The sequence below is a fragment of the Erinaceus europaeus genome, chromosome 5 (genome assembly GCF_950295315.1).
Source record: "Erinaceus europaeus chromosome 5, mEriEur2.1, whole genome shotgun sequence".
Classification (NCBI taxonomy): Eukaryota; Metazoa; Chordata; class Mammalia; order Eulipotyphla; family Erinaceidae; genus Erinaceus; species Erinaceus europaeus.
This window is the reverse complement of record NC_080166.1, coordinates 83,510,477-83,529,319: the sequence shown is the minus strand read 5'-3', so window position 1 is coordinate 83,529,319 and position 18,843 is coordinate 83,510,477. Positions and strand designations below refer to the sequence as shown.

Below are 18,843 nucleotides of genomic sequence, written 5' to 3'. Positions count from 1 at the left end.
GTTCACTTTAAGTGACTGGGTACTCTCTAGTATAGTTCCCTGAATTTTCCCAAGTAATAACTTCAAGCTTTCTGACCCTCCTAGAAGTAGTGCTTTGCTGATTCTGGTACATTCCTGTCCTTATTAAACCTCTATTTCATAAACTATGAAACTCTCTACACTAAGAGACAATTTGATCATTATGCAAATCACATTCTTAAATACTCAACAGACACACTTACTCATCAACACAAAATAATGTGGCCCTTTTCTAAGTAAATGGATTTCACCAAGACTGAAGGAGTAGTGCTTCAGAGAGCTTTCCATACTGTAAATCTTCTACAGCTCTCTAATGCATATTTAAATAAACTATGGTTCTGTACTAGAAAGGTGTTCCTATAATGAATTACATAGACACATGTTTTCATAACTTTTTACATATTTATTGGAAATAGTGTTATTTTTGTAAATTAAAAAATCAAAGCTCAGGACTTTGTGTTTTCTTTTTTTTTTCAGTCGATCCCGGAGGAAGATGCAAACTGTGTCAAATTTTTCCATCACAGGGATGTTTGTCATGTACCTGCTTGTTGCCCTATTTGGTTACATAACTTTCTATGGTAAGTCACTGTCAAGGTCATTCTTTTTGTGAAAATCCTAGTTGGACGGATCATTAAATCTTGATAGATATAGTTCTTTAAATGACCCCCTGTGAGCTATAAGACCAGTAGATACAGGTACTCAACTAGCCTATTTGTTGACCTAAAAGAATGGGACCTGATCAATCTGTCTAGCAGGTTACAACAATTAACAAATTCATATGCAATATATTTTTTAAAATCTCTCAAACATAATCATTTCCCTTCAGGCATAATATTTCTTTTCTAAAATTTATTATTATTATTATTATTATTATTATTATTATTATTATTATTGTGCTTCCAGGGTTATCCATCATATCAGTTCATCTTTCTGTATTAGTTATACTGACTCTATCTAATAAGTTACTTGTACTGATACTACTGAATTTCATCAGATAAGCAAAGACTTGACAGAGACCAAGTGTGGGTCACTCTCATGATGGAGTCATTTTTGTTGAGCTTGAAAGATCATTAGAAATCATTTGTCGGGAGTCGGGCGGTGGCGCAGTGGGTTAAGCGCACGTGGCACAAAGCGCAGGGACCGGCGTAAGGATCCCGGCTCGAGACCCCGGCTCCCCACCTGCAGGGGAGTCGCTTCACAGGCGGTGAAGCAGGTCTGCAGGTGTCCATCTTTCTCTCCCCTCTCTCTCTCTGTCTTCCCCTCCTCTCTCCATTTCTCTCTGTCCTATCCAACAACAAAGCAACGTCAACAATGGCAATAATAACCTCAATGAGGCTGCAACAACTAGGGCAACAAAAAGGGGGGAAAAAATGGCCTCCAGGAGTGGTGGATTCATGGTGCAGGCACCGAGCCCAGCAATAACCCTGGAGGAAAAAAAAAAAAAAAAAGAAATCACTTGTCATAGGGGTTTCAGACCAGGCTCACAGACACCAGGTCAGGACTCACTGGGCATGTGGAAGCTAAGGGAGTGGTGACAGGATGTCAATAACAGGCTGGAAGGAATTTAACCAGATGCCACTTCTGTCTTTCATCTTGGTTGCTGATTTGTTTGTTTGTTTTTTATTTTAGATAGAGACAGAAAGAAAGTGAGAGAGAAGGGGGAGATAGAAAGGGAGAGGTAGGGATACCTGCAGCCCTGTTCCACTGCTTGTGAGACTTCCCATTGTAGATGGGGGCTGAGGACTTGCATCTGGGACCTCAAGCAGTATAATGTGTACGCTCTATCGTCCAAACTCTTGTGATGCTTCTGTACAGCAGAGATTATGTTTAGAGATAAGTTCTTGGGGGGATGGGGGTGTGGTTGTGCACCTCGTTAAGCACACAAAGCACTAAACACAGGGACTCGTGCAAGGGTCCCAATTCGAGCTTCTGGCTCCCCACCTAAGGGGAGGAGGTCACTTCACAAGAGGTGGAGCAGGTCTGCAGGTATCTTTCTCTCCATCTCTCTATCTTCCCCCTCCTCTCTCAAATTTTCTCTGTTCTATCCAGTAAAATCAAAAGCATGGCCACCAGGAGCAGTGCAGGCATCAAACCCCAGCGATAACCCTGGAAGCAAAAAAAATAAAAACAGATAGGTTTGTTGTGATGCAAATACAAATGAGCCAAAGAAGGGTCTTAGTAAAATTACCTTGGCTCCTACAACTTATTGTTTATTTTTTATTGTCTTTATTTATTGGATAGAGACATCCAGAAATCAAGAGGGTAAGGGGAGATAGAGAGGGAGCGAGAAACCCTCCTTCACCACTCACAAAGCATTCCCCCTGCAGGTGGGGTCCCCGGCTCAAACATGGATCCTAGTGCACTAATATGTGTGCTCAACCAGGGACACCACCACCCAGTCCAGCCCCTACCAACTATATAAGCTTCAGGACCACTTTGTTCATTTGAACAACAGTCACAAGCTTAGTCAAAGAAGAGTGTAGGTGTCACCTGAGGATTTTCTGTTATTCAGTATGTCCTGTCCCTAAAATGTGACCACAGCTGACAAGAAACCAAGTGGACTCATTCTCTTCTTACTTTTTGTAGGAGAAGTTGAAGATGAACTACTTCATGCGTACACCAAAGTGTACACATTTGACACTCTTATCCTAATGGTACGCCTGGCTGTCCTTGTGGCCGTAACACTGACAGTGCCCATTGTCCTGTTCCCAGTAAGTACATGGATTTTTAATGGAAGAATCCTGCTTAGTCCCACAAACTAGTACATATGTTCTGACTTGATTTGAATTTATGTACAGTGTTAGATTGTAAACTCTGATTCAAAGAGTGTCTATCTTATATACAGGTAGGAGTTTCATATAACTTCTGAAACTTGAAAGCCAAAAAAAAAAAAAAAAAAGGAAAGAAAGAAAGAAAAGAACACATTAACTTTCTAACCATATTGCATTTTCACCACAGATTTTAAAGCACTTCACTTTTTGCCCAGCTAGTGGTGCTGCAGTCACACCCAAAAATCACTGCAGTGGCGGGGATCTGCCTCTGCAGGTAGAGTGCATGCTTTACATGAATGACACCCAGTGCTCAGTTCCTGACATAATATATGATAGGCCAATGATCTGGGTTTCCTCTCTCTCTCTCTCTCTCTCTCTCTCTCTCGTAGATAAAACTCTAAAATCTCTTAGTTAAATCTGGTTCTTTGAAGGCTAATGAAAAGAAAGTTCACATTATGGAAATGACAAACTAGCGCTGATTTTGGGGAGGGGAACTTACATTTCTCATCATATCTCTCTTCTACCCCACCCCAAAACTGACACATGCCCTCAGCCTGACTATGACTAAGGTTACCCCTTCTTGGCATTTCCTGCTGCTGTCAGTCAGTGGTTATGAGATCCCAGATCAGGTCTACTCCTGGAGATCTGGATCTATTGAGTTTAAGCCACCACCTGTGGATAAACACAGGTCCGCACTCTCCTGCCAGCTTTTCTCCTTTCATGAACACTGCCTCTACTCACTGACTCTAGCAGCGTAGTCATCGGCACAGTCATATACAGAATGTTCCACACAGGGCCCGGCATGAGGACTACTCCTGCAATGCCAGGGCAGTCTCTGTAAATGAAGCTCGTGTGCTGAAATGTTTTGGGCACAGTCCTGTTTCCATGAGTGGATGAAATCATATCCTGGTTACTATGACAGTTATTTTGCTCTCAAATAATGTCTCTCTTCTCCTACATCTGAAAGCATTTCTAATTACATGCACATTGTTTTAGCCTAAGCTCAACTCCACCTCAGGTACAGAATGTGTGCAAAGAGGAAAATTTCCCAGCAAGCACCACCTCTGAAGACAGACTGTGAAGTCTATCCCCCTCCTCCCCTTCTTTATGGCTTATAAAGATACTAACACAAAGTAGACACTCACATCACTACTGAATCAAAACCTTTTGGGGAAGAAATCTGGTTTTGTGCTTGTCTGCTGCTTCACTCATAAGCCCTCAATCAAGTGCTTTCCAGTTGTGGTGGTCTCAGGAGAATAACAGACTTGGCTGTGGCTCACTTCTGGGTAATAAGGGTGGGACTGACACAGTGCTCAGAGTTTGACACTGGGGTCACCATGGTGGAAGGTGGAAGTCACATTTCCATTTCCCCATCACCATTTCACCTTAACAGGGAAGAATTCAGGTTTCCCCATAGAACCTTTTCCCTCCGTGACAGATAAGGCACTAGTCTGCAGCTTTTGGAATAGTGACTCTTTGTACACAGCTCTGCTGTGGTGTACATTAGAACCAAAAGCAAGCATTCAAACCAAATTTCAGAGAAGTAACTAACGACCATCTTTATTAAGTGTTTTCACTCAGCCTTAGCATTTAGAAAACATTCTGTACATACTTCAGTCCCCCCTCTTCCCCCCCCTTGCATTGAGATAGATTGACACCACCCCTGCCAGCAGGTTTGGGTCCGAAGTCCCTAGAAGTCAGGAATGTGCACTCTGTGTGCAGTGACAAACAGGGCATGTGTCAACGTGTTTGCAAAGAGGCAGTCTCCAGGTAAACCTCACCTTTTCTTGAGATGTATAGACTGCCTCCTCTAGCAAAAGCACAGGTGATTCCGCTTGCTGGCACTTACTGAACTGGAGTGAAGGTCTCAGCTAAAGGAATCAAGCCTCCCTTCATGAATGGACAACTAAACTTTGAGTCCAACCTCTTTAGCCCAACCAAGTCCTACAAGGATAAACTCAGACACTTCCCCCAAAGAGAACAAAACTGTTAGTCGTGCCTTTGTTTGTTTTTTGGAATTTAAATCCAAGATTCTCTGTATTAGAAGTGAGCTAAAGTTAAATTCTCCTGACAGTTCTGTGAATTTAAACACTTGATCAGTAACAACTTTGTTTACTGTGTTTTAAACCTCACATATAAATAAAATAAAATGTAATCTGTATTCAAACTTATCTATTGTGGGAACAGCCCTATTCCACTTCTTTCAGCAAAGGTGAAATGGGCTCACTCGTTAGGGACCCATGAAGAGAAGATGAAGGTATTGTTGTTTGTTCATTAGCTGTTTTCTTCTTGATTGCTTCATGCATTACTTTTCTCCTGTTAGATACCCCCCCCCTTTTGGTAAAACGCACATAACAACTGCCTGGAATATTATTAAACAAATGAAGTGAAATTATGCTTCAGCTTTATTGCTAGCAGTCCAGCATTTCTTTTCTCTTTATTAGTGGTAGGAGTGGCACGGTAGGAGTGAGGGCTTCTGGTACGAGACTGCACCAGCCCTGTTTTAGCCTGTGTATCCCTTTATGAAATATTAAGAAATAGCACCTACTTCCATGCAAAATAGAGAAACAAATAATTTAGTGTGCTTATCAAACACATACAACCTGAAATTCTACCTGGAAAAAAAACTATATTGTCTGGGAGTCAGGCAGTAGTGCAGTGGGTTAAATGCACGTGGGACAAAGCGCAAGGACAGGCTTAAGGATCCTGGTTTGAACCCCTGGCTCCCTACCTGCAGGGCGGTCGCTTCACAGGCAGTGAAGCAGATCTGCAGGTGTCTATCTTTCTCTCCCCTTCTCTATCTTCCCTTCCTCTCTCCATTTCTCTCTGTCCTATCTAACAATGACAACATCAATAACAATAATAACTACAACAACAATGAAAAACAACAAGGGCAAAAGAGAAAATAGATAAATATTAAAAATAATAATAAATAAACTATCTTGTCCTAGGTTCTCCAGCTATTGCTGTTCACTTTTTCCTAGTAATATCATTCTTTTTACCTGTGTTGTCCACAGATCTACATTTTGAAGATTATGTAGGGAGGGGCATAGAAATATGGCAGCCAGTGCTGGGAACTAGAGTAGGTTGGTGACCTACAGCTATTTCCCACGTCTTTGTTCTGAGCAGTCATACTGAGAGAAACTGAGTCTCTCCTAAACAACAGAACTTTTTTTAAGATTTCAGAGCTAAGGCTACCACTCTGCCTCCCCCTTTCCGACCACATCAGGGCCCAGTCCTTCTTAAATAGTCTCCTGCTGGAAACACACATTCTGGAAATAACAAACATTTAATCTTACAGTCATTCTGAATGTGCAGTCTTGGCTACCCCTAGGAACTGTCTCCCACCCTACCCCTTCACTCCCTGCAGCTTTCTAGCATACACTCCCACATTTCTAGTTCTTATCACTGTGTGGCAGCAGACAAAACATGGAACTGGCCACCCACCCTTTCAGAGTAAGAGTTGCCTCTCACTCCTGACTTAGGTAAATGTGACTTCTGAGGATCTTTTGCTTTTGGATGTACCCCTCCAGACAGCACTTTGTATTCAGATGGTTTTACAGGAGAAACAGTGGTTTACAGCCTAGTTGACATGTATAAAGTTTCTCATCACCCCACTATGTGTGTCTGCACATGGCTCCCATCACAACTTCAGTCCTTCCTCACCATCACACACTGGGTCCTCAGTGCCCTGTCTTCCTTCCCTCCCCTCCCAGTCTCATACTTTGCTGTGATACACCACATCCAGTCTAAGTTTCACCCTATGTTTCCTTTTTCTTTGTTTATTAAATTCACATATAAGTAAAACCATCTGGTATTCATCTTTCTCCTTCTGGCTTATCTCTCTTAAAGGGACTCATCAGTAGAACTATAAATCAGTTCAACTCCTGTCCAATACAGACTGGAGATTGCTTTGAACACTAGAAATAGTGTTCAAAAATACCCTGTGACCCAGCAATTGCTCTCCTAGGGATCTACCCAGAGAATACAGCAACACCTAGCAGAAGAGATCCATGTACACCTGTGTTCATGGAAGCACAATTTGTACTGAGCTAAACTTGGAAACAGCCCAGATGCCCAAGGACAGATAAGCAGGTGGGAAAGTTACGGAACATACATACACAGTGGGATACTACTCAGCTATTAAAAATGGTAAGATCATCTATTCTTGAAGGAATCCAGGCAGCATTTTGACTTACAATTACCAAGCAGATTTCCTTCTAGTTCTTTCTGTCACCATGTATTGTTGTGGTGGTGGTCAGGTGTCGGGCTGCACTGCGGAGAAGACAGAGGAAGTCCAGAGCAAGTGGGGTACACAAATCTTTATTATAGGATGGGGGGGGGGTGGCTCAGGCCACGTGGAGTCAGCCGACAATGGCCGTCCCCACTACCTGACCATGGGGTGAGAGAAGGGAGAGAGATCTGTGAGAGAGTCGAAGGAGCCTAGAGCCCAGAGAGCGCGAGGGGGGGGTTAAGGGGGCTTTTATTGGGCTACAACCAGGGGTGACGTGTGGGGCCAGGACTGGTTGAAGGGGGCACTGCTAGGATTTCACAGGGTGTGGTAAAACCTGGGGGCGGAGACTGCATCAGAATAATTCCTCAGCGTCAATGTATCACCACCAGCAACTGCTTTCTGTCTCTTTTTCACCTTGTTGCATTCTTTAAGAATGTATGGAGAACAGGACAGTGGTGCACCCTGTTAAGCATACATACCACCATGCACAAGGACCTGGGTTTGAGTCCCAGATGCCCCCTGCAATGAAGCAGGTCTACAGATATCTGTCTTTCTCTCTCTCTCTCTCTCTCTCTCTCTCTCTCCCTCTCTTTATTTATGCCCTCCTCTCAATTTTTCTCTATTTTGTCCAATAAAAATAGAGATGGAGAGAGGAAGGAAAATATAGTTTCCATGGGCAGTAAATTAGTAGTACCGGCACCAAGCCCGCAGTGACAATTCTGGTAGCAATATAAAAAATAAAATTTAGGGGGCTGGGGTGGTAGCATAGTGGGTTAAGCACATGGCGTGAAGCGCAAGGACCGGATTAACGATCCTGACTGGAGCCCCCAGCTCCCCACCTGCAGGGGGGTCGATTCACAGGCAGTGAAGCAGGTCTGCAGGTGTCTATCTTTCTCTCCCCCTCACTGTCTTCCCCTCCTCTCTCCATTTCTCTCTGTCCTATCTAAGAACAATGACAGCAATAATAACAATAATAATGACAACGATGATAAACAACAAGGGCAACAAAAAGGAAAAAGGTGGCCTCCAGGAGCAGAGGATTTGTAGTGCAGGCACTGAGCTCCAGCAATAACCCTGGAGGCAAATAATAATAATAAAATTAAACAATAGAATAAAATTTAGGGGGTCAGGTGGTAGTGCAGCGGGTTATACAAGCATGGCACAAAGTGCCCTGGGCTCCCCACCAGCCGGGGAGTCTCTTCACAGGCAGTGAAGCAGGTATCTATCTTTCTCTCCCCCCTCTGTCTTTCCCTCCTCTCTCAACTTCTCTCTGTCCTATCCAACGACATCAATAACAACAACAATAATAATAACCACAATGATAAAAATACAAAGGCAGCAAAAGGGGAAAAAGAAAATGTAAAAAGAAAAAAGTATACATTAGTATCTCTTTATGTCTTCAGCTCTGTTTGGATTTTGTTATTCCTTTATTTGCTCTAAAAAGAATACTTCTACCATGTATTTAAACTTTCATTCTGTAAAACTTTCTGATCTCACCACTAGAAAAAATGGTAGTGTTTCTCAGTGAGCCATGAGACTTTAGGAAGCAGCATGTAATGCAGAGGACCTCTACATGCAGGACTCCCACTAACTCAGTAGTGAATTCAATGCATGACTTTTTAGTAAAAAAAAAAAAAAAAAAAGCATTAAAATCATCTTTGCCTAAAAATAACTTCTACTCTCACGTTTTCAGGCATTTAAATCCTTAAACACTGTTATATCATAAAAAGCTACTTTTTAAAGAGTTTTATTAGTGACTTAATAATGATCAACAAGATTGTAAGGTAACAGGCATACAGTTCCATACACAGTCCCCGCCACCAGAGTTCCATGTCCAATCCCCTTCATTGGAAACTTCCCTATTCTTTATTCCTCTGAGAGTATGGTCCAGTGATCTTTATGGAGTGCAGAAGGTGAGAGGTCCGGCTTCTATAATTGCTTCTTCTCTGGATATGGGTATTTAAGCAACAGGTATAAAACTAAGAAAGGAAAGGAAGACAGGACCATAGGAAAAAATGGGCAAATATATATATATAGACAGTTCTAGAAATGATAGTCAACCCATATCCATGGCCCTGGGAGAACTATTGCAGTTTCTAGTGGAGGAAATAGGGACACAGAACTCTAATGGTGGGAAAGCTATGGAATTATACTCCTGTTGTCTTGCAGTTTTGTAAATCAAAATTAAGTCATTAGTGAAAAAACTAAAAAGCTACTTTTAATCCTACTAATTAAACCAGTTGAACATCAATGGAGAGGTGCTATTTATAGATCACTATGTAGAACTTCTAGGCTGTTAGGGAAAATGAAATCAACTCATTTGTTTTCCTTGGTCAATTTTTCTGAGTGAGTTTCATAATTTTCACTAATCCAATTTTTAAAAATCTTTTACAAAGTCACTCTTAAAATCATTTCCAGAGATTATCTGGTTTGGCACTCTGGGTTTGAAATTGCCTTGGAAACCTGAACAGATGGCTTTAATCTTTCGCTGGAGTGCTATGCAAAGAATGTCACAGCAGAAACTGCAAGCATTTCTGCTGGCCTTCTTTTTCTTTTTTCCTTTTCTTTTTTCTTTTTTTTTTTTTTGTCGTTCATGCATGTGTTTCAAAATCTATTTTCCTTTTTAAAATGGGTTCCTATTTCCACACCATCAAGAAACTTTATAAGTAAAATCTGAAGTGAAAATTCACCCCAGCATGTATGATGTCATTTCTTAACTGAAATATTTAGTTATTGAAAAGCCAAAAGACTAATTCTACTAAGTCAAAAAGGTATCTCCTCAGAGAGATCTTAAAAGAAGAGTATTTTTTTTACTTTACTAAGCTGTTCAAACACAGTCCCCTTCCCTCTCCTACAAGGAACTTTTTATCCTGTTACATCAGAGTAACTGGAGAGGTTGCTGCACATGGAGCCTCTCTTGACCCTTCACCTACTTATTTTAGCTGCTGAAACAGAGCTGCTGTCTGTCAAGAATCCATGAGAGTGGAAAGGTTTGTTCTGTTCAACTCAACATTTACAGTGTGCAAGGCACAATCTAGAGACTCTGAAGAATGTTACGATTAGTGGGTTCTCTTCTTTTCTGTGCACTCATAATGGATTGTCTGATGGGAAGGCGTACAGGGAAGTAAGAATTAACAGAAAGAGTGTGCTCTTTAAAATACCAGGTGGCCAAATGGGAAATAAGGTACAAAATTATAGCAAGCCCAGATTTATAAAAGTTTCCTTCATTATCACATGCAAATCGGTTCAGTGCTTACCCCTAACACTTAATCCAACTGGGTCACAGAAGTCAGCAAGGGCTTTACTGTTCTCTGAATTATAGATTTTATCTGATCTTTTCTCTTTTCAATGAAATTACTTTTAATAGAAAAAAATTCTGACAGCTAAGCAAATGAGCAAAAGATGTGTCAACAAAAAAGCTGACAATAGAGGGTCGCAGTGGGTTAAACATTGGTGGTGCAAAGCGCAAGGACTGCTTAAGGATCACGGTTTGAGCCCCTGGCAATGAAGCAGGTCTGCAGGTGTCTATCTTTCTCTCCCCCTCTCTGTCTTCTCCTGCTCTTTTGATTTCTCTCTGTCCTATCCAACAATAATGACATCAATAACCGTGATAATAATAACCACAACAATAATAAAACAACCAGGGTAACAAAAGGGGAAAAATGGCCTCCAGGAGCAGTGGATTCCTGGTGCAGGCACCAAGCCCCAACAATAACCCTGGAGGCAAAAAAAAAAACAAAAACAAAAATTGACAATCTTAAACATCAAAAATCAACATCAAGGGCTGGAGACTTTTATGAGGTCCTAGATTCAATTCCCATCCATCACCACCACAAGCCAGAGCTGAGCAATGTTCTCATATATCTCTCTCTCAATTTTAAATTATAAAATAATTTGTTAAAAATCAACATCAAGAGAAGTGTGGTAAAATTTGTGATGTTCCTAGTAGAATGTATAACCCAGAATCAGTACTCAGGAGATGTTTCCAGTTCATTAATATATTTTATTTATTTATTTATTTATTTACTTATTTATTTATTTATTTATTTATTTATTTATTTTAGAGAAATGCAGAGAGAGAAAGAAACACCAGAGCACTGCTCAACTTTGGTTTATTGTGGTGGGGGGAACTGAACCTGGGACTTTTTTTGAGCCTCAGGCATGAGAGCCTGTTGCAATGTGAATTAGATATATGCTTAAAAATTATTAAGACTGTAAATTTTATGCTATGTGTACTTTACCACAAAAAAATTACTATTAACATCTCTTCAGAGACAGGAGGAAATACGGAAGAAGGAAATTACCTTAGAGTGATTTTAAAATACTTCAGAGAATATTTGAACCTGTAGAAACAAAGCAGTGAGCAAGTCTTTGAACTTTCTTGTTGCAGATTCGTACATCAGTGATCACATTGCTATTTCCCAAAAGACCCTTCAGTTGGATAAGACACATCCTGATTGCAATCTTAATTATTGCACTTAATAATGTTTTGGTCATCCTTGTGCCAACTATAAAGTATATCTTTGGATTCATAGGTAAGTTTTTGGAAGGCTTTTGTTCAGTCAATTCTCTCTCCTTCTGATCTCTTTCCAACTGTAGACAAGGAGCACAAGAGTCGCAATCCCCTCACATGCACAGGATTATACTTCAGTCAGTTGGAGCCTTAATTGGTCATCATACCTCCCTTCCAGGAGAAAATGGACATTATTTACAGGATAACAAATTGTTCTTATTAAAAGTTGTTGTTAAAGTTCAGGGGCTCCAGCAGGCCGGGCTAGCATTGCAAGGGTAGACAGAGACAGAGACTCGAGGACACACGGCTGGGCTGAGAAGCTGCAGTTTAATCTTTATTCACGAACAGGCAAATCACCACACCATGTGCTTCTCCATCATTCTCCCTCTGCGGATGCTGCTGGGACTCTGGACATCCTTAGCCTAGGGGGCGGGGAGAAAGAGGGGTGTGAAACTAGCAAGGGCCAAACCAATTCTCTCAGAGTTAGGGGGAAGGGGAACAAACCAATATGAAACATACCAACAATTCCCCCTTCTGTTTTTAACTAAATGACCACAGTATCAGGGGTGTGGGGTGAACAGAAACCTATATCGTACAGGCATTTTCAAAAAAGAAACTGGCACAAACATGGAGAAATATGTAAGCGAGTAACAAGAACCAGTGTGCTGCCAAGGGAAGGCCTGAGGGGGCCATTTTTTGCCTCTGTGGGCAAAACTTTATCAGCTTTAAAAAAAACATTTCCTGCCTCTGGGGGGGGCGTGCTTGCCTCGACAGGCATTTTATAGCATGGGGGTGAGGCCTAGAGTCCCAAGGCATGGCTGCAGTCAGTCTTTGAGAAACCCAGCAGCATAAAGGGAAGCCGCTAGTTTTGTGCAAAGTGTCCGAGGTGTACCAGTGAGTCCGATAGAAGTCCAAAGCAGATGTCCACCGAAGAATTACCAAGGGATGAATTGTTGTACGTCTGTCTCGATGGGGAATGTCAGCCATCAGAATTCTGCTTTTCTGTAGAGAACTTGACAGCTGCAATTCACTTACTTATGAAACAAAACTTGTAGCAGGTTAGAAGTTTATCACAATTCTATTACAATTAGAAGTAATAAAACTCTATTACAATTAGAAGTCTTTTTAGAATGATTTTAAGGTTGTTTAAAGTTTAAACAATAGAATGTGAAAAGGTAGACAAACCAATTCTCTCAGAGTTAGGGGGAAGGGGAACAAACCAATATGAAATATACCAACAAAAAGCTACATTTTAGGCTTTCTACTTCAGCTATATTTTTGCCTGCTGGGTGAAAATATTGAATCCCATAGAAAGCAAGCAAAAATATAGCTGAAGTAGAAAGCCTAAAATGTAGTTTAGAGTAGATACAGAATTTGAACACAGGTCGTAATTCTGCATGAAAATAAAAAGTAAAGAAAATGGATTTTTTTTTTATTTATGTAAGAATGCCTTCTTAAATCTAGGAGTATCAAGTAGCATTTCTGGAGGAAGCAAACATTGATTTGGCAAAGTATATTATTTCCTTTAAGTATGTATGTAAATTTTATTCTACTGATCTGAGGGCAGTAGTACTCAAAATTTAAATGCAATGTAGAACTTTCAAATATCATGTGTAAGCAACTTGAGAAGTTTGGTAGAAAGGCCACGTGAGGAGTTCTGACTTCTTAATGTGTATTTGCCGTGTTGAATGTTTTAATGGTCTATCTATATGGGGCATGTATCTGGGATGTTAGGTGTATTTGAGCATTCTTAATAAACATCTCTTCTTGGGAACAGGCAATGGTGCACCAACTTAAGTGAACATAGCACTATGAATAAGGACCTATGCAAGAATATGGTTCGAGACCCCACTCCCCACTTGCAGGGATGCAGGGGTGACACTTCATGTACAGTGAAGCAGGTCTGCAGGTGTCTTGTCTTTCTCTTTCCCTATCTATCTCCCTTTCCCCTCTCAATTTATCTCTGTTCTGTCCAACAAAAATAGAAATAAAGGAAAAAAACAGGAAGAAATGGCCAGAGTGGTGGTTTCATAGTGCTGGCACCAAGCCCCAGTGATAACCCTGGAAGTGATAAATCCTGGAATAAATAACATAATATAACGGAACATAGCATAGCGTAACGTAATGTAACATAACATAACATATCTTCTTTGAGTAAGCAGCAGCCAAGATGAGCTTATAGTGTTCTTAGTGCTAACATTAGGATAGTCGGGGCCAGGTGGTGGCTCACCTGGTTAAGTGTACATAGTACAGTGCACAAGGACCCAGGTTCAAGCCCCTTGTCTCCACCTGAAGGGGGGGAAAGCTTCATGAGTGGTGAAATAGGGTTGCAGATGTCTCTCTCCCTCTCTATCTTCCCCTCCCCTCTCATTTTCTCTATCTTTATCCAATAATAAAAATAAATAAAAAATTTTTAAAATTATAATAAATAAATAAAAATAGGGTAATTTTGGATTTCTTTTCTAATTTTGTGTCTATTGATTTAATGTGTTGGTTTATGATAAAGTTCCAGGGGCATAGCTTCACACATACATATGTAGGGAGGTCTGTCAATGGACTACCCACACTCTCCACCAAAGGCCCAGTATCATGTCAGCGGCAGATTTTTGTTTGTGGGTTACACTTGTTTGTTTTGGTGTATATTTATGTGCCCCTGTGTCTGCCTTGCTGAATTAGACCTACTGCCTAACACACGGACTCGTCCTTTGTTTCTTTCCTCAGGAGCTTCTTCTGCCACAATGCTGATTTTCATTCTTCCAGCAGCTTTTTATCTTAAACTTGTCACTAAAGAATCCTTTCGGTCACCCCAAAAAATCGGAGTAAGTAAGACTTGTCATCCCCTCCATTTTAAATTGCTCTTCAATTATGTAGAAATAAATTATGTAAAATAATATATTATGTAAAAATAAATCAGGAAATTCACCTAAGTCAAAGAAATTGAACTGCTAAACAAAGAACCAAAAAATCGAAGATAGGCTGGGACTCTCTGGAAGCAAGAAAGAGGAGTGGACTTCTGGCACTCAGAGAGTTCCAGCATTTCTCTCTTCAAATGTTAAATATTTGTGTCACATTCTTTCTGTCAAATGCCAGCCAAGTTTCTCAATGGGCATATCTGCATATTAGCAAGCTACTGCTGGGTGTGACTCACCTGGTAAAGGGCATATACATCACCACATAAGACTACCAGAGTTCAGGATGCTGTTACCCCACTGTAGCTGGGAAGCTTCATGTGCCATGGAATAGTACTTTATCTCTCCTCCTCTTTGTCTTTCCGTCTCCTTTTCTCTGTCTCTCAACTCTATCAAAAACAGGGACAAAATGGCCACTAGGAACTGTAGAGTTGTGGCACTGGTCTCCAGCCATGCATAACCCTGGTGACCCAAAAAGAACAAGAAAAAAAGAAAAAAGAAAAAGCGGAAAAAGAAAAGAAATTTTTGCAGAAGAAACTAGGCTGTCTGACAATCCTATGAAGTAGTTTTTAACATTTTCATCCCCAAAATGTGGGTTTTGCCTTTTCTTCCATGTAAACTTGCCCCCTGGTGTGGAGGATAGAGATTCAAAACAGAACTACCAGTTATCCTCCTTAGATATAAATCATATTCTAACCAAAGTAATTGATTAACGTATATATTTTTCCATTGTAGTAGCACAGAGCCACACAGAGAAATTATTCTTTTTTCCAATAGTGGAATATTACCAATGGATACTCAGTAAGGTCTTATAAAGGCTTTAAGAGGATGTTTCTAGCTGAATTGTCCTGAATTTTTGTCTGGGACTCTATATTGGGATTGTCCAGGGACTTCAGAATAGTTTGATTTAAGAAGCCCCTTTCCATCATCCTGCCATTGAGTTTTTGTGTAGTTCATTTGGACTTTTACATAGTGAACTCATTTTGAGTTTGAACATGCATAAAAATGAGAGAAATATCATCTAGGATTTTTTTTATTTTAACTGTTGCTTAAAGATGCTTTAATTTTAACATTTGCTTAAACTGTCACTTATATTACATTCTAGTTCTAAAAATTTCGAAGTATGGGAAATATCGAACATGCATGTTCAAACACATAAATATGTGCTTTGCTTTTTCAAGGCATTTATAATATGTACTGTGCAAACTTCTGTTTTTGCTTGCTTTATAAAATTTAAGTTTACCATACTACGACTCTTTCACGGCCTGCTTTTATTCATCCGAAGGATTGTGAGCATTTCCCTCTAACACACTCCTTTTCTATCACTTGATTTTTTAATGGCTGCAGGGTATTCTATCGGTTTGATGTATAAAATCAATTTACCACTGTATCTCTCCTTTTTCTTCAACTAGGGTTCTAAATTGATTGAAATGTAAGGCATCAAAGCAATAAGGATGGTAAAATTCAATGTGGAAATCAGAGTTCTACCTTACCTGATCAACATAAAAACTGTCTTTGTAAGTATGTGGTCTGTGTTCTCTAACAAACTCTCTCTCTCTGAATTACAGGCTTTTATTTTCCTTATGGTTGGAATCATCTTCATGATTGGGAGCATGACACTCATTATAATTGACTGGATTTATGATCCCCCAAATTCCAAGCAGCATTAACCCAAGGAAAAATACTTTTTGTTTTCAATTGGAAATGTTTGCAAGTTATGCTCCAAAAGACATTGAGTTATCTTGGTTGGAATGTTATTCATAGGTAATAACAGGAAGATCCAAAGACCTTTACTAGTAACATCAGCAGGAACCTGCAGAAGACAACAGCTTCATTTTTGTCAAGAATGTCTGTTCATGTGTTTCAACTCTGTGGTGAATATAGCTACCCAGGTTTTAGCAGAGTGGTGGGAGCTGGTGTATTTCTGCTGCTATGAAAGCAGACTAAGGGTAACTGTGCATAGTAGTCATCAGATTGTACCCTCCTTCTCCTCCCTCCACCCTTCACCCATTACAAATAAAAATACAAATACATGTATTCTCACAATAATAACAAAAAAAAAAAAGTCCCAGTGCCGAAGCTATTAACATTTGATGCCTTTCTCCAATCTCATACCAGATACTCTGGGTCTATTTAATAACAGAAATAAAATAAAAACTGTCTTAAAAACTATCCATAGACGATCCATAAGTGATGAAACACCAGGCCAGAGCATCTTACTATCAGTACTCAAGGAATATTTTGCACATTTGTTTGTAACACTGACTTAGTGATTTTATTCTAAATTTTTTGTAAACATTAAAACATTTGACTAAACATAGAGAGGGGTTTTAAATATGAAGAGCAACAGCAATATAGATATTAATAGCTAAATTTCCTATTCTGGAAGCATTTGCTTTTCAGTGCTATTCTTAGTGCTCTTGTCATACTTCTGTCATTGAACAATGCTCCAATGCTCTCCCTCTCGTCTTCCATCCTCATGAATTATTTTTAGAAGACCACAGTTCATGTGGCCATGCATTACCCAGTATTGTTTGACACATTTTTATTTGATAAATATTCAGTGCAGGAAACTGTCACTTAGCTGTACGTTCATGTATATAACCTTATTCTGTCGTCCTCAGAATTTTAAAGTATGGTACTTCTGATTTTAATTTTTTACAGGTATAGCTTTTCTCTCATAACACGTAAAGCATTCATACTATTGGGTTGAGGGCAGGAACTTCAGTTGATGGGCTCAGAAATCCACTTGTACATACTTGCCTATTGGAGATATTTCAGATTTAAAAGACTAAGTTATATATAGTCCAGTAATGCTCTTCAATGTTTACAGTGATATAGCTATATGCACAATTAAGCTTTTATTTGGAAGTAATCATCAATAGTATCGTGAGGTCGTTGCTTTAGTCCAGCGCGTCTAAAGTAGGATCTGCAGCATGTTTGCTTGCATAGGTGTTTGCTGACATTCATTTGCTATTCTATACAATGTAGAGTGGTCCTACATAAAAATAAAAGTGCTAACACTATAAAGAAATGCATTCTTGATCACTTCTATAAAATATCTACTTGAAATGGTTTTGAAAATTAGTTCTCACTGTCTAAGATTTCTAGAGTTTGCTGTTCTTTTTTAAATTAGTGGCAAGGACATTTGCCACAGATCTTATTTCTCAGCAAAACCCACTGAATATACAAATATCAAAGCATGATAATATTGAGTCATATTTTCATAGCTGTGATGAACTGTTCCCAGGAAAATATATATTTAAAGACTATTTTGAGAGATATTAATACTGTAAAATGGAAATATACTTCCTCGTGGAAATAGAGCATTACAAGAAACTATCATAACTTCTGTAGTACTATAACTAGGAAAAACGCGCTGAGTAGCATCTTGAAGATATTTTTCCATTCTAATTCACCTAAAGAATACCAAAATGCAAAGTGAAAAAGATACCTTCTGAGTGTCAAAAATATTTTAATCTGAATACAAATAAATGTAAGTACCAAAGATTAAGCCAAACAGTGGGAAATTGTAAATCTGTACATATTCTTGAATGCCTCACATTTGCAATGAGTAATTCGAAAATATCACCATGTGTAATCATATAAATATTCCAGAGCAATACTACAGTGACAAGTAATAAAGCACCTTGTATTGCTATTTTTATTTCCTATTTCCAGGACTGGAGTTAACATAGCTTACAGGACAGACATACATAAAATATCTTATACTGGTTAATTTAACTCCATTTGTAAACTGATGAAAATTTTATTTTCATAATTCATTTTTAAGATGATTCGATGTATTGAGAAGTTTTTTATTACAGAAAGTGTATATTGGTATATAATAAATGAACTTTTCAAATGACTGGTGTGTTAAAGGAGGCTGTGAATTATTTGTCTGAGACAAAATTATAGATCTTAAACATCTTATATCACTTCCATTTTTGTTGTTACATTTGACATTTAACTACTCTATATAGCTGTCAAAAATAGCTGCCTTCTTATTTGCATAAAATAAACAATTAATCCTAAATCATTTTTATTTTATGTCATCACATAAATACCTCCTGGAATTAATGTGTATAAAAGTGAGACTTTGTGGTCAACTGGGGAGAATTCATTTACGATGGCAAGTGAGGGGCCGGAAGAAACAAGATCATAGTGAAATAGAGAAGAGAGAACAATACAGGAGTAGAGAGGACTGGGGAAAATGGCTTATGTCTACCACACTGATTTTCACCCCCAATCTATAAATTTCAGCTGTTCCACATCTTGTCAACATTTGGCATAGCTTTTGGCATATGGAAGGCTTCCAAGTGAATATAAAGCAGAATCATTTTGTCATTTCCATTTCCCCAATGACCAGCTTTGGAAATTTTTTATGTGTTTAATGAG

At 39.4% G+C, this 18,843-nt stretch overlaps 1 protein-coding gene across 3 annotated transcripts in view; it reads left to right on the top strand.

Annotated features, from left to right (window-relative positions):
* SLC38A4 (solute carrier family 38 member 4) overlaps positions 1-18,421 on the top strand; it is an 86,005-nt gene extending 67,584 nt beyond the window's left edge. For all 3 annotated transcript variants that reach the window (XM_060191454.1, XM_016185587.2, XM_007517196.3), the window contains exons 12-16: positions 496-596; positions 2,605-2,729; positions 11,414-11,558; positions 14,258-14,355; positions 16,014-18,421. In XM_060191454.1, coding sequence (XP_060047437.1) covers positions 496-596; positions 2,605-2,729; positions 11,414-11,558; positions 14,258-14,355; positions 16,014-16,115 — 571 coding nt within the window. In that variant the 3' untranslated portion in view covers positions 16,116-18,421. The remainder of the gene's footprint in view (positions 1-495; positions 597-2,604; positions 2,730-11,413; positions 11,559-14,257; positions 14,356-16,013) is intronic.
* The last annotated feature ends 422 nt before the right edge of the window (positions 18,422-18,843 follow it).